General features: G+C 49.4%; 2 protein-coding genes and 1 long non-coding RNA gene across 7 annotated transcripts in view; 1 reads left to right on the plus strand and 2 right to left on the minus strand.

The window, feature by feature from the left end:
- Positions 1-9,008, minus strand: part of LOC110294057 (intraflagellar transport protein 172 homolog) — a 40,349-nt gene extending 31,341 nt beyond the window's left edge. For all 3 annotated transcript variants that reach the window (XR_015046909.1, XM_085836581.1, XM_085836580.1), the window contains exons 1-10: positions 8,837-9,008; positions 4,685-4,828; positions 4,375-4,487; positions 3,885-3,924; positions 3,570-3,635; positions 3,263-3,342; positions 3,055-3,142; positions 1,807-2,021; positions 775-898; positions 298-393 (exon numbers count right to left, since the gene is read on the minus strand). Coding sequence is in view for 2 of the 3 variants with exons in the window: in XM_085836581.1 (XP_085692707.1) it covers positions 298-393; positions 775-898; positions 1,807-2,021; positions 3,055-3,142; positions 3,263-3,342; positions 3,570-3,635; positions 3,885-3,924; positions 4,375-4,487; positions 4,685-4,828; positions 8,837-8,875 (1,005 nt within the window). In the remaining variant the exon portion in view is untranslated. The remainder of the gene's footprint in view (positions 1-297; positions 394-774; positions 899-1,806; positions 2,022-3,054; positions 3,143-3,262; positions 3,343-3,569; positions 3,636-3,884; positions 3,925-4,374; positions 4,488-4,684; positions 4,829-8,836) is intronic.
- A 42-nt stretch (positions 9,009-9,050) lies between these two features.
- LOC115031097 (uncharacterized) lies at positions 9,051-11,688 on the plus strand. 2 transcript variants are annotated; one of them, XR_003836679.1, is made up of 2 exons: positions 9,051-9,333; positions 10,681-11,688. It is a non-coding gene; the product is annotated as an uncharacterized LOC115031097 (long non-coding RNA). The 2 variants fall into 2 exon arrangements; XR_003836680.1 differs by having other exon boundaries at positions 9,051-9,301.
- On the minus strand, positions 10,752-13,716 carry Fndc4 (fibronectin type III domain containing 4). 2 transcript variants are annotated; one of them, XM_085836582.1, is made up of 8 exons: positions 13,336-13,716; positions 13,017-13,161; positions 12,811-12,926; positions 12,438-12,642; positions 11,954-12,043; positions 11,533-11,671; positions 11,287-11,359; positions 10,752-11,033 (listed from the first exon to the last, which is right to left on the minus strand). In XM_085836582.1, the coding sequence occupies exons 2-8, from the start codon at positions 13,135-13,137 to the stop codon at positions 10,800-10,802; spliced, it is 978 nt and encodes a 325-aa protein (XP_085692708.1). In that variant the 5' UTR covers positions 13,138-13,161; positions 13,336-13,716; the 3' UTR covers positions 10,752-10,799. The 2 variants fall into 2 exon arrangements, with proteins under 2 accessions (XP_085692708.1, XP_021019451.1); XM_021163792.3 differs by lacking the exon at positions 10,752-11,033 and having other exon boundaries at positions 11,281-11,359; positions 11,547-11,671; positions 13,336-13,712.
- Positions 13,717-14,060: the final 344 nt, after the last annotated feature.

Consider the following 14,060-nt stretch of genomic DNA (forward strand, 5'->3'; position numbering starts at 1 on the left):
GTGTGAGAAGCGCACCTAGGCCTTTGTGGCTCATTTGTAAACCTGCTGATCAATGCTTCTTGTGGTCAGCACTGGGTAGACAGTTTTACACCAGAAAGATAACCCAGTCCCTGGAAGAAAGAACCTAGTGCTGGAACAGCTGAGTAGCAACAAAGTTGCCAGGGAGTTCCCCTGATACATTCTGTTCCCCAAAACAGCTCTGCCACCGGGATGAAGGCTAAAGTTGAGACTGGCTGCAGCCAGCAGGTGGGAAAATGTTACACAGATGAATGAGCCCAGGAGATCTCCGCTGCTCACCTGGCTAGGGCCCACGTACGTCAGCTCGAACTTGTTCTTGTAAATGCTCCTTCGGAGGCAGCAGTCAAACTGTTCCACCCCACCACAGAGTGTTCCCTGAGGGAGAGGGACAGCATGAGAGGCAACACATGGTGCACTGGCATAGGGAAGGTATCATATGCCCTCAAGACCCCAAACCTCAGTGACACAGTCTAGTGACAAGTGGCCAGCAGAAGGGCAGGCAGGTTTTGGACCTATCAGAATCCAAAAGGTGGCGACCCTAGGACTTATAGGTATCACATGTGGATTGGACAAAGAGGGAGACATCAGGCTGGATTGAAAAACTGTCCCTTGGGGCCTCCAATGGTGTGCATTTCTCTTTCTTGCCTTTGACAGCAGATTTTTAGGTTGAAGTCACAAGGCAGTTTGGACTGCTCTAGTGTCACAGTATTCTAGTTTGGAGACCATCACCAATACAGAAAGGGGTTACAAACACACCGCACAGAGTCGTGAGCCATCCCGCTTCCAGGCCAAGGCGGTGACGGTGTATAAGTTAGCAATCTCCTTGGGTTTCGCCTCTTCCCAGATGCTTCTTCGAGGACTCCAGTTGAACACCCGAAGTCTAGAAAGGTTTGTGGCTTTTAGACGAGATGGGGGCGGAGCAAAAGGGTGAAGATAAGTAACTAAAGGAGAGCAGTCTCATTCTACAAGAAAGGGAAGCTAATGCCACCCAACAATCCATCGAGGCAGGCCTCAAAGGTAGCCCAGCAGGAGAGAGCTAGATGGTTCAAAGGGAGTTTGGAAAGTCAAGGCAAAAGAAAACAGAGCACACCTGTAATGCAAACATTTGGGAACAGAGGCAGGAGGATCACTGCCAAGTTTGAGGCCAGCCTGGTCTACCTAGTGAGTTCCAGGCTCTTCAGGGCTATAGAGTGAGATTCCATCTCAAAAAATAAAAACGACACAAAAGGACAGAAGTAGAGAAAGCGAGACAAGTGAAGAGCGGGACAACCCAGAGAGGAACAAACAGATGCACAAGGCTGAGACACAAAGCACCGTCACACAGGGGACGAGATCCTAGTTGCTCATCTGCCCATTCATTCTTTATTCACTCACCAAACAGTGGTTACAATCACAAAGCAGATGCCAACATAGGCACCGGAGGGAAAAAAGATGACTGCTCAGCCTTCTCCTCAAGGTCCCCTCAACACAGAAGCAACAACTATGGTACTGCAGGATAAACTTAAAGTCTGCAGGAGGCTTCATGGGGACATGAAGAATGCGATGAATTCTGCCAGGAATCGCAGGCCGAGGAAGCATCCTGCACTTTGAAGCTGCCAACGTGCCAATGCGTGCCAATCTGCGAATCCTTTTCAACAGACATTGCCTCCGTCCAGGCTCCCATTACAGTTTAGAATGACTTGCCTGGCACAATTCACAGATCCAGGCTCCCATTACAGTTTAGAATGACTTGCCTGGCACAATTCACAGAGAAGGAAGGTACAAGATGCGACTAGACAGGAGACCTACCTGTCATAACTTCCCAGCACAACAGACTGGCCTCCAGGACTTGCAGCAGCTGTGGTGAACTCCCGCTCCTGAGGATCGCGGCTATAGTCAAAAGTCTGCAGCACATGGCCTTCCTTTCCATAGGCCACAATCCTCCGGTCACAGCCAGCGGCCACAATGCTGTTGGTGGCCCAGGCCAAGGCATAGGGTGGGCATGGATGGTTAACCAACTTTCCCTGAGACACAACATTTCAGTTTTACTTTGAGGATGCCACCTTAGAAATTCTTCAGCCCTAGGGGCTGATCCACACATTCTTGACTGACCATAGCACTCTACAGAAAAAAAAATCTTCAATCTTCCTGTCAACATTTTCCCACACAAACACACCCTAATCCTAAGGACTTAGCAAATTATGCCTTGTACATAGCATGAACACACACACATACCATTTATACACACTTGTTGACATTGTACTCTAAAGAAATTGCAACATAGTGGTGTGTTAGCGATCTTGGGTCTATTCTAGTGAGACAGCACACAGTAACCAACACTATGTCCAAGAGAGCATATGGCTTCTTTTTCAAGGAGGGCTGTCTAATTAGTTATACAGGTGACTTACAATGTAAATGATTTATTTATACAGTACTGAGTTATACAGAGGAAACATCAACGTTCCCCTTCACGCCTATCTTTCCTTTTTCAAAGAAAAGAGTTAACTCTTTGTTGTATTTGTTTGTATGTGTTTGTATGTATATTCATGCCTGACTGCATTGTGTGTGTGCACTGCACATGTGTATACATGGGTGAAGGACAAGGATAGCTTGCACAAGTCTGTTCTCTCCTTACACTCCGTGGGTCCTGTCAGGTTTGGCACCAGGCACCTTTATTTGCTGACCTCTCTTGCTGGCCTGTTTTTTTCCCTATGCATTTGTATGTACATGTGTTATATAAATATGGATATATACACGCACATATTTGTGTATATGTATGTATTTACATAAACGGAAATAATTTTCACTTTTTGTTCCCCTTTGAGTCTTTATTTCCCCCTCTCTCAAGGTCCCTTCCACCTACTCCTGGCTATAAATAGTAAGCTCTAAACTCCTAAATACATCTCTCTGGTGGCATCCAAATGCTTCTCTCTAAGATCACACTCTTCCAGCCTCCTCCCCCAATAGCTCCATCAAGGTGCTTAGGCATACAGCTTCCCCCTGGGCGGAGGGGGTCCTGGAATGTTCACCCTGCCCCACAGGATACTTTAAGCATACCTGTGACTCTCCAGAGCCTTCATCATCGAAGAAGTACCTGACGATGGTGCCGTCTGCGTGACCTGAGAGGATCCCCTTTCCAGAGCAGCTGAAGAGCAAAGGCAGAAAGGGAGACACAGAGGGGGAGACCATCACCTCGCTGACCAAGGCTGCTTTCTGTCAGATGCATTTGTGCCTGACAGTTCCAAGTGTTACTTTTGGAACTCACTTGGTTGTCAGTGCTACCACATAAGACTCTGTCCCATAGATAGTAGATGACTTGTTAGTTTTAGTGTTTGCTAAGCGAACCTGAAAAAAAAAAAAAAAAGAAAGAATCCACACAAGTCGTGCTAGATTCCGTTCAATCTCACCCAGGCCCTGAGAAACAAAGGCAAAACCCCAAGATGAACAAAGCTGGTCCTCTGCAGTGCCCACTCGGGCTCCAGGGGAAAGGAGGAACCCTGCTGTTCCCACCCCCACCCAGGACCAGTATCTCCACCTAACACCTTCCCTTCCTTCTTCCTCCCCGCCTTTACCTTGCCTTCAGCCAGTCCAAAGACAATGATGTATTCCGCAGGCCACTGCAGACAAGTCACAGCACTCTGTATGCAGAAGGGTAAAGGGACAACCCACCTGTGTGGATTAGCAGCTCTAGGCCAACCCCACACCCACCACAGCCATCCTAGTCTCCTACAGGGGAGGTCTGCGAGGAGGGAATACAACTAGGCTCTCTTTAGTAGGTGACAATGAGCATCCAGGCAATGCCATCCTTTAGCAGGTCAAACCAGCTTTCGACATTAGCAAAGGTAGCTCCTGGTTACAGTCACAGGCAGACAGACTCTGAGCTTTACCGTCTGGATGAACTTATTGCAGATGACCTTCTTGTCTCCCCTGCCAAACAAAAGGAAAGGAAGCATGCTTAAAATCACTGCCCCACATTGATGGTGATGGAGACAGGCAAGACAGGACACCTTTCCTGGCCCACTGGTATTTCCTATCCTTCTGTGGGAGGTCTAATGGAGATGTGAGTGGGTGCCCAAGAAGCCCTGAAGCTACATCAAAGACAGCCCCACACTGGCTCTCAGGACCTGCCATTGGCCTTCCACTCATTTTTCCAGGGATGAGACTGATGGACACGTGGGGTGGGCAAAGGTACGGATACAGCAGACTCTAGAAAGTCTCTGCCTCCCACACCTGATCCTGGCATCAAGCCTCTCCCCCTGACACCTATTGCCACCCCAGTGAGGCATTTCTCATGCCTGGCACCAATTCCCCATCCCTACCCCAGCCAGGCATTTCTCACTCCTTTTGCAGGCCACCCACTCCCACATCTGTCCTCACCAATCTTCTCCAATCTTGTAGACATAGATGATGTTGTCAGTCTGTCCTATGGCAATTTTTGTGGAATCAGGAGAGAAAGCCATGCCTTTCACCATGTAGCTTTTCCTGCCGTACTGGGAATCAAAAGAAAATTAATGAGTACAAATGAAAGAAAAAAGAAGACATACGCATGTCCCGACAGACCCAGAAGATTCATACTGAGAAAATGGGTAAGCCATTTTCCAAGCCCAGGGCTAGAAGGCAGACTACAAAGTTTCCTAGGGTAACAGTTTAGGGCACAGTGCATGTGCCATGTGGGAGTCCTCTCCACCTTCATGTCAGCTGGCTTGGTGGAGAACTTGTCTCTCCGCTCCCCATGTTCATCATACAGAAGTACCACTCGGTCCACTGTGCAGACAGCAAATTTAGCATTGTTCTGGGACCAGGCCATGCATGTCACCTTCGCAGCTCCATCCTGCAGAGATAAAGAGCTAATGTTATCACGGTGCTGGTACACGAAGCATCTCCAATCTCATCAGCCCCTAGTGTGGGTTTTACATTCTTCTGCACATAGTGTTTTCCTCAGGTTAAACAAAATAGAAGAAATGGTTTGTATACCTGGAATGTATGAGCAATATTCTCTAGGACTTTGTGTAACCCAGACTGGCTAGGTTCACTCTATAGCTAAGGGTGACATGAACTTCTGACCCCCAGGACCTCCTCTTCTGAGTGCTAGGATTCAAGGCATGCTGGGGAAGGAACCCAGGGCTTAACTCAAGCTAACCAAACACTTTACCTACCAACCCATCTCCTGAGCCCCTAATGAGCTTTCTGAGACTCATGACACACATGTAAGGCATCAGCTGTTCCAAAAGCAGTGGCCTCCTTGTCCCTCAGCTCTAAAGCCTGCTACTGAAAAAAAAAATCAATTCAGCTGATAAATGTTTATCTTTATAGCTACTCATTCAATTAATGTTTTCAAGCATTTCATCAAGAAAGGCACTTGGCCAGGAGCTGACAGAGAGACAACGAGCAAACCATGGAACCTACCCTGGGACCTAATAAGATGCTACAAAATTGGAAAGGCCCCATAAGAAGAAAATGTACTGAGTGCAGTAATGATTTAGAGAAGCCCAAGACAATTTTATGCTTAAATGATGAAAACTAAACTCTGAAGGATGAGTACTGGTGAATGATGAATCACTTTGGACGCAGTGGAGAGCACAGGGAAGTCAAGGAACTGCAGTTTAAGGGAGCGTTTGTACACAAGAGCAGAGGAAGGGTGGGCGGGAAGGGGAAGCATGGAGGGGGCCGCCCGCTGCAGGGAGAGTCTTTGAAGGGAGGGGGGGAGGGAGAGGAGAGACAGTGGGGGTCCTGAACAAGGAGTGACATAACTAGAACTGAGACTTGTTCAATTGATAATGGAAACAAGGCCTCTTTCCCTGCTTAAATGCCCACAGTTTGAGAGTCTGGAGTTAAAAGTGCCTTCTGCAAAGGCTGACAGCTCAGTTGGAGATGTGCTCGGTTTGCATTTGTGAATCCCTGAGTTTGATACCCGGCACCTTAAAAAGCTAAGTAAGTAAACAGGCAAAAGAATATGGGAGTGACAGGTGTGGTGGCACACGCCTATAATTCTAGCACCCGGGAGCTGAAGGCAGGAGGATCAGATGTGTAAGGTCTTTCCTCAGCTACACAGCAAGCTTGGAGCTAGCCTGGGCTATATGAGATCCTGTCTTAAAAAAAAAATCAAAGGAGAAAATAAGTGACCACTACCCAGTGACATCATTCTTCCTGTTTGTTCCTCACCGGTGGCACCAGCTGTGGTCACCTTAGGCTCGCCCACTAAAGGTTTCTGTTCTTGAAATAAAACTTAGCTCCTATTCCAAATGTCCGATTAGCTACTTGGGCTACTGGAGGCCTGGCTTAACACACTTTTACTTGCCACACCTAACCCAAATCCCCCCAAAGCCCATATGGAAAAGGATCATCACACCCAAGGCCCCAAACCAGAGCCAGAAAACAGCCACACCATCACCACAGTCAAGCTCCAAGCACTCACTACAGTAGGGTAGAAGGGGGAGCAGGTGCTTCGTCAGCTTTGGCAGCTCACCCTCCCTCCTGGGCTGAGTCCATCCTGGGCATCCGTCCCAGCTGCACCGTGACAGCATCCTTTTTATTTTATTTTTTTAAGAGACCAAAGGGTTCTATTGCCAATTTTCCCATTAGGGTATTTTGAAATTACAGCTTACAGTACCAGTTCATCCCACAAGGAGCACAACTCTATTATTCAACCCCTGAGCTAGGGCTCTATCTGCTACTGTCTGCAAACATTCCTGAGTACCACAATCAGTGAGTTCTCCTCTCTCTACAGTAAGTGCCCTGACTATCTGCCTTGTGGATTAAGTGAAATGGAGCCAGGCAGGCATCTTCATAAATGCTCGACACCCATTAAGTACCACATCTCATATCTCTGAAGTACAAGCTATTATTATTCCCATTTTACATACGGAGAAACTGAGGCATTGAAAATTAAGAAACTTGCTCAGGTTTATATAGACAGTTTTTAGATGGCAGATGCAATATTTGAATCCATGTATGTCTGACTACATAAGCTGTAATTCTAACGTCTTTAATGGTATATGTATTGATGACTTAATTCTGCCATATATTATTCTTAGAATTAATTTTTGAGACAGGATCTCTCTGTGTAGCCCTAGAACTCGCTGTGTAGAGCAGACTGGCATTGAACTTACAGAAATCCACCTCCTGCTCCTGAGTGTTCATACTACAGGCATGAGCCATTATGCTCGCTACTCTTACTTTTTAAAAAGAAGTTCTTGCTATGTATTCAGACTGGCTTTGAGCTCACAGCCATCCTCCTGCCTCAGCCTCCTAAGTTCTAAGACTACAGGCTTGTAACAGCACAATCAGGTAAGGGAGTTGTCTTTTTAGTGCTAGGGATGAATGCAAGGACTCACACATGCTAAGTGTGTGTTCTACCACTAGCAACATCTCCTGGAAACTGCATCCTTGTTTTGTATATAGGTCTGTCTGTCTGTCTGTCTGTCTGTGTTGGGGTGGGGGTGTTGCTATGTGGGCCTGTCTATGTGTGCATGTAGAGACCAGAGGTCAACATCAAGTGCTTTCACAGTCATTCTCCATCTTACTTTTTTAATTGCACTGAAAGCTCATAATTCCAGTTCTAGGACTAGAACTCTAGGGACCACCTGCCTACCTTTGCAACACTGAGATTACAGGTGCACCTGGCTCTGAAGAGGATGCTGGAGATCTGAACTCAGTCTCCCACGCTGGTGATGAGTCATTTCCCCCATAGCCAACCTTCTTATCTGTGTTGTGTTAGCCTGTCCTCAGTTTGGAATGTCTTTCTCTCTTGTCAATCATCCTTCTTATGGCTTTCCAGTTTTCTTATGCTCTTTAAAACTTTTTCCTTACATTTTGGGTGGGGTGGGACAACTTGCACAAGCTGGCTCTTTCCTTCCTCTGTGTGGGTCACAGGGCTTAGTGGCAAGTACCTTAGTCAGTGAGCCAGCTTACCGGCCTTTCCTCTTCCTCTTCCTTTTCCTCTTCCTCTCCCCTCCCCCCTCTCCCCCTCTCTCCTCCCCTCCCTTCCCTTCCCTCTTCTCTTCTTCCCTTCCCTTCCCTTCCCTCCCCTCCCCTCCCCTTTCCTTCCCTTCTCTCTCTTCCCCTACCCCCTCTCTCTCCTAAGAGTCTCAAGTAGCCCAGGCTGGCCTTGAACTCTCCAGGTAGCTAAGAATGGCCTTGCATTCCTGATTCCCCTACCTCCACAATTGCGAGATTACTAGCCTGGGCCACCAAGGCTTATAAGATTCTGTTCTGTGTAGAACTTTAACATTCTCCTAAGTCGCTTACTCTCCCTGCGCCTTTTCTTTACCAGATGAAGAAGCTAGTGAGAGAATGATTGCGTATGGTGATGGTTAAAGGCAGAAATTCCATTTGGTCAAGTCAGTGTTGGAGCTAAGCTAAGACAGAGACTCTGTCCTCTTCACGCCCAAACCAAACATAATCTTCGTTTATGTTTCTGGGCTCCTCCTCCAGCGCCCACCCAGCCTCTTCTGCTTCTGAGGTGACACACTTTCACAATCCAAAAGAGGGTTCAGCTTCTGCTCTACCTTTTTTTTTTAGGATTTATATCTAAAGTGCTCATTTCATCCTGTGTAGAGTTATGATGGTTGCCTATATATGCGTCTCTCCTTCCAAAAAGAGCCTTGACGCGTAATGCGGGTGATCCCGTGGAGCCTAAGCTTGGGGCCTGGCACTCAACTGATGTAATGTCATGCAAAGAAAGCTTAGAGTCGTTAGCGATGCAAGTCGCCTGCTGAAAGAGCTTTCACAGTCTTCTGAACAAAGTAGACGCTCAAAAAGTATGAACTTATGTTCCCTTACTTTTTTTTTTTTTGAACCCCTGGTGGCCGGGGAATGGAAGAGGCATGCGATTCCTCACCTGAGGGCTCAGCAGGGTCCTCAGGTGCTTCAACTGCATGACGTACACCAGTCTCGGATGCTCGCTGACCGAGACAACTCCCGCGGTTACCTGGACAACCCGCCAAGCATCGGCGGCGCTAACCGCTGACGCACAGGCAACGTGAGTGCGAGGTACGTCATAAGGTCACGTAGTGGGTTCGCGACGTACGCAAGCGCAGTGAGTCCTAGGGCGGGCCCATAAGAGGGGTTGTGGAATTCTCTCCGCGACCAATCCCGTGGCTGCATGCAAACCTAACGCAAACCTCCGCCCGCAAGTCTTCATTCCTCTCCGGATTCTACGTCACCATATCCTTACGTTTTCTTATTGTCCTACCCGGCCAGATGGGCTTTAGTTGCTTAAACTCTGGAGGAGAGCAAGGCAGGTGCTACGAGAGGCAAAAGACAATTCGCGGAGCTGAAACCTTCACGTCTTCCCAAAACTTAGGTGACTTGCGGGAGGCCACTCAATACTGATAGGTAACAGTGAAAGCTCAAGGATATACTTGGCACTGTGTTTGAATTCAGCAGCGGTACAGACCCATTTTACTCAACAGGAGGCAGATTAAAGGAGTTACTCGCCAAAGTTCAAACAGCTAGTAAAGGGTGGAACCGGGATTCAACCCACAGCTAATAACTTTTTAATTCCCATAAGAAGGCTCAACTCTCCTCATCTCATTGTCTTCCATGCCCAACTTCTCTACTCTGAAACACAGCCTCAGGAAATTATCCAGGATTTGGTGGATATATTGGAAGCACTGGCTAGGGAAAGAAAAGGCACCCTGTTTGGTCACTGAGTTCAAGCCAGATTCCTGAAACCCTGATGACTCTATGGGTCAGTGCAGGAGGCAGACCAGAGCTTGGTTTCCCTCCTAGTTTAGAGCTGCATGACACCTGGGGTTGTGATTAGTTAAGCAAAAAAAAGATACCATCTTCTTTGGGATCCTTTCAACAATTTTTGGTCTCGTTTCTCCCAACAGATCAAGAGACAGAATGAAATGCAGAAACGTTAGTCATAGGCCTTCTCTAAACGACCCAAGGTTGGCAAGCCCTATAACCCCCTAAAACCATAGCATATTGCCCCCCCCGCCCCCCCCCCCGCAAATGCTGGGCCCAAAGCCTTGATGCACAGCAGTTGCCAATGGTAACGAGTATTTCTCTTCCTGCCACCACATCCCTCTTGAAAATTAAGAATCAGTAGGGGGACAGATTCCCTTTTTTCACAGGTAACAAATAGGTCCCAGAACTCAAATTATACTTTTTTCGACAGGGGCATCCAGACCCCTCAGCTTTATTTCTAGAATCCTCTGGATATGTTAGAGTATAAATATAAACTCATTTATGGATTACAATTATTATTAACTTTGAATGAACAAAGACATAGATGAAAAAGAAAACAAAGATGAGGCACTGGTGTGCCCCGGGGTGAGGACACATGGCACCAAGGGTACATTAGTGGTGGCTGCTCTCCTGTCAGCTCCTAAGACAGCTCAGCCCTTCTGACCATTTCCCCAAAGTGAGTGCTGGAGTCAAAAGTGCAGGGAAGGGATTGGTTAGATAGCTCAACTGTAGAACATTTGCTTAGTATGCACAAGGTCCTGAACAAAGATTAAAAAAAAAAAATCTACTGGCCCTTTTATATGACATGGCCTGGTTTCTGTTGGTATGAAAACTGTGACTTCTCATTTTCTCTCTTCTCATTCAGCAAAGACAACGAAGGGAGGCCTCCGGCTTTCCATCCCCTCCCCTTTTGTCTTTCTCCGCCCATCTTAGATGAATACATTGTTACACTGACGCAAACATCTTATAATGACTCTGTCCTTTCAGGTTGGTGGAGGCCTGAGAAGAACTGAAAAGGTGTAGAGATGTCTTCAGCATACCATACAGGAACCAGTCAGTTCCAGTTTGTCCAGAACCTTTATTGGAAAAATGTCCCAGGGGTGAGATCACCAGCAGCTGGAGGGGCTGCCAGATGCGGGAGGAGCACCGGAGGCTCCGTGGAAGACACTGGAATAGTGCAATGCAGCGTCTGCCTCTAGGCCCACATGGTTCTTCTGACTCACTGAAGGAGGGCAACCCGGGCAGAAACACCCCTCTCTGAGGCCCAGAGGCAAGCTGTAGGGGCAGCTAGTGGGTGCCAATAGTCCTGATGCAGTTGACATGGGGCCCCTATCGAGGACCTAGTGGGATAGGGTTGAATAAGTGATTCTCCCCTGGACCTGGGGGATGGGAGAGATGTTCCATTTGATATCCACTCCCAAGTCCAGGATACAGAATCTACCAGACCTACATTCTGGCCCTGCTTACAGTGGAAAGAGGATGGGTAGCAGCCTGGGATTCTGGGAGCATACTGCCTTGTGGGAGTCTCAAGCAGGTCACCATCTTAGGCTTTCCCTGCCCCCCCCCCCCCTTACTCATACAGTGCATCCTCACAGTGCATCCTCTCTTCTGGTTCTGGTTCTTCATCCGATCAAACATCAATGGTGTTGATTGATGGAGACTTTTTCTGTAAGAGAAAAATTACCCATCCTGAATTCCAGAAAGGTAAATGTGCCACCCTTGCCTTCTGGACTCCTTCATCCCAGACATTCCATGCACACAGTGTACACACAGACACACCGCCTATTCTGTCTTTCAGTGATGATCCCTCTGCACCCAAATCCCCCTTCTCACACTCACTGGTCCCACATCACCTGTCTTGTCCCCACTGGCCTTCCCTGAGGACTCTGTTCAGGCCCCTTCCCCTTCTCCTTGGGGTTGTTGTTGGAGTCGTTGTCCTTGATGATGTCATACTGACGGCAGAATAGCCCGATTACAGCTGGAAACACAACAATACCATCTGAGCCTTGATCTTGATTCAGGGTTCTTGAAGCCTTGCAGGGTACTGAGATATCAATGAAACTAGAGAATCCTTGACTTCCTGGTGCCCATGCAACCCTCATCTCTGGGCTTGCAGAAGCCTCTCTCCCCCTCAAAGTTGTCCCGATTACCTCCCTCCAGCCACCCACCCTCACCATTGCTTTTTTCTCCCCTTTCTCAGGCGCCTCACCACTTGCCACTATATCAGACCCAAGTCCCTGCTTTCCCATCCAGTACTTACCAGCCCACATGAGCAATACCACTACAATGATGACGACTTCCCCTGTCTGCAATGGCCGCTCTCCATCCAGACCCTCCACTGTAATATCACCTAAGAAGACAGCCATTCTCTGGGTTACAAAGGACCCATTGGAGAGCTCTGTCACATACAGAAGGGAAATGCTGGAGGTTGAAGTCAGGCTGGGTCCATCATTGCACCGAGCCTGGAGCATTTAGAGATCAAAGGGTGATTATAGAACTTGCTTAAATCAGGATATGGCTGATGTGATGGGACTTTGTGTAAAAGGATGTTTCAAAGCCCTTCCCCCAAAGGATTCATTAGCAGTGTCTCTAATGCTGGTCCCCTGCCCACCTGTTTTTCTTTCCTTCCCTGGCAGTAGAAGGAATTAAATCATCCAATTCATGTGAGCTAGACAGTTGTTAGCCTTAAGCAAGTAAATGAGAGGTTTAAAGCCAGGTAAAAGGCCACTCACACAGGCTCTTACCTGGACTGGAGCTGTTGGAGGGCAGCCTGTCAGAACCCTTGAGTGTGCGGAAGTGCACACGGGGCCCTGGGGGGCTCTCTCCCCGGAGGCCGATGCTCCTGACCTGCACTGTGTAGTCACTGTCTTCAGCCAGACCCCAGAGAGCGCAGGCCCTGGTGGTGGTGTTCACTTCTCTGATTACGCGCTGCCCGGGGCCATTCTGTCGCTGCAAGGAGATGTAGAGAAAAGAGGACAGCCTAGACCCAGTCCCTCGCCATCAGGCTTAACTCAGGACTCTGTAACATCCAAGAACTCAAAAGGAATGGTGTAGAGGAAGCTGGAGGGATGTTCAGAGATCCAAGGGCACAGGTTGGGGAAACAGGGTGATTCATACTTGCTGGGAAATGGAGTAGCCAATGACGATGTTGCCTTCTGGAACGTCCCAGGACACAGTGGCTGAGTTGGCTCTGAGATGAGTGACCGTCACATTCACAGGAGAGGGAGGTCGGTCTGGGGGTGCCCGAGTGTTAACAGGTTAAGAGGTTTCACCTCCACACTAGCTCTGACGGACCCCTCACTGCGGGCATCCTCTTCACTTACCTGCTCGCACAAAACCCAGGTCACAGCTGACCAGCAGGAGGACCGTGGGACTCAGATATGGGGAAAGAGGCATCAAAGAAGCCATGGTTTCCACCGAGTTCGCTGGAGGGGCCAGAGGCATTCGCTTGACATCCAGACGAGGATCCTAGAGGAGACAGGAGTTGAGGGGTCAGGAGCTGCCCATCACGCAAGTGGGATGCAGCAGCTCTCCCAGGCTTCTCAGGGCCACAGCCCATTTCCCCCACGCCTTTCCCGCCTCCGCATAACCCCGGTGCCCACCCCTGCCCCCACCCGCGCGGTCTCATCAGCCCACACCCACCTCCCGGGTCCTCGTGGTCGGTCAGGCCTCGGGGGGCCGCGCGGTGCCCAGAGGGCGGCCCATCGCCAGACTGGCGCTGGTCCTACCCCATCCTGACACGGGCCCGCCAAGGCGGGCAGCGGCAGGCAGAGAGGGCAGAGGCGGAGTGGCCGCGGGCGGCGGGTCTGCGGGGCCCCCGGCCTTCCCAAGGGCCCCGCGTGGTCTGACTCTGAGCGGGGGGCGTTGCCAGCGAGGCCTGGCAGCTGGCCTGCGTCCCCGGTGCAGAGGACAGTGCGGCGGCCAAAGCTGGTCTCCTGCAGCGGGATGTGACCGTCCCGGCGAGCCAGCCGCCGCCTTCTGCAGAGCTGGCCCCGCGCGCTCCGCTGCAGCCGGGCTGGGACGCGCTGGCCCGTCTCGCCGTCGTCATCCCTCCCCCTCTTCCCCCCAGCCACGTTCTCCCTGGGCTCCTCCCACGACCCTCCCTATGGCGGCCTGCCGGGGCCCCTATCTCTTCCTTCACCCTCCTTGCTCTAGCGGATTAACTGACTAGAGCCACCAGGACAGGCTCAGGTGTGAGGGTCTTGTGCACCTGAGAAAGCACCTCCTTCCCCGCATGAAATTAGCCAAGTTAGAAAGAGGCATTCCATCCCCAAATGCAGGAGGGGGCCACGAGCAGAGGATGATGGAGATAATTATTGTTTTAACAACCTCTTGGAGACTGCGTCAGCTTTTAAGTCTCTTTTCCA

This window comes from Mus caroli, unplaced genomic scaffold (assembly GCF_978045245.1).
Source record: "Mus caroli unplaced genomic scaffold, Mus_caroli_1 scaffold_4, whole genome shotgun sequence".
Classification (NCBI taxonomy): Eukaryota; Metazoa; Chordata; class Mammalia; order Rodentia; family Muridae; genus Mus; species Mus caroli.

Coding starts and splice junctions, on each gene's coding strand:
- Fndc4 (XM_085836582.1), bottom strand. CDS start 13,137: ATGCCTCTGGCCCCTCCAGCGAACTCGGTGGAAACCATGGCTTCTTTG. Junction 12,044..12,437: donor CTCCAACAGCTCCAGTCCAG/GTAAGAGCCTGT, acceptor CTGTCTTCTTAG/GTGATATTACAGTGGAGGGT. Junction 11,360..11,532: donor AGACAGGTGATGTGGGACCA/GTGAGTGTGAGA, acceptor TTTCTCTTACAG/AAAAAGTCTCCATCAATCAA.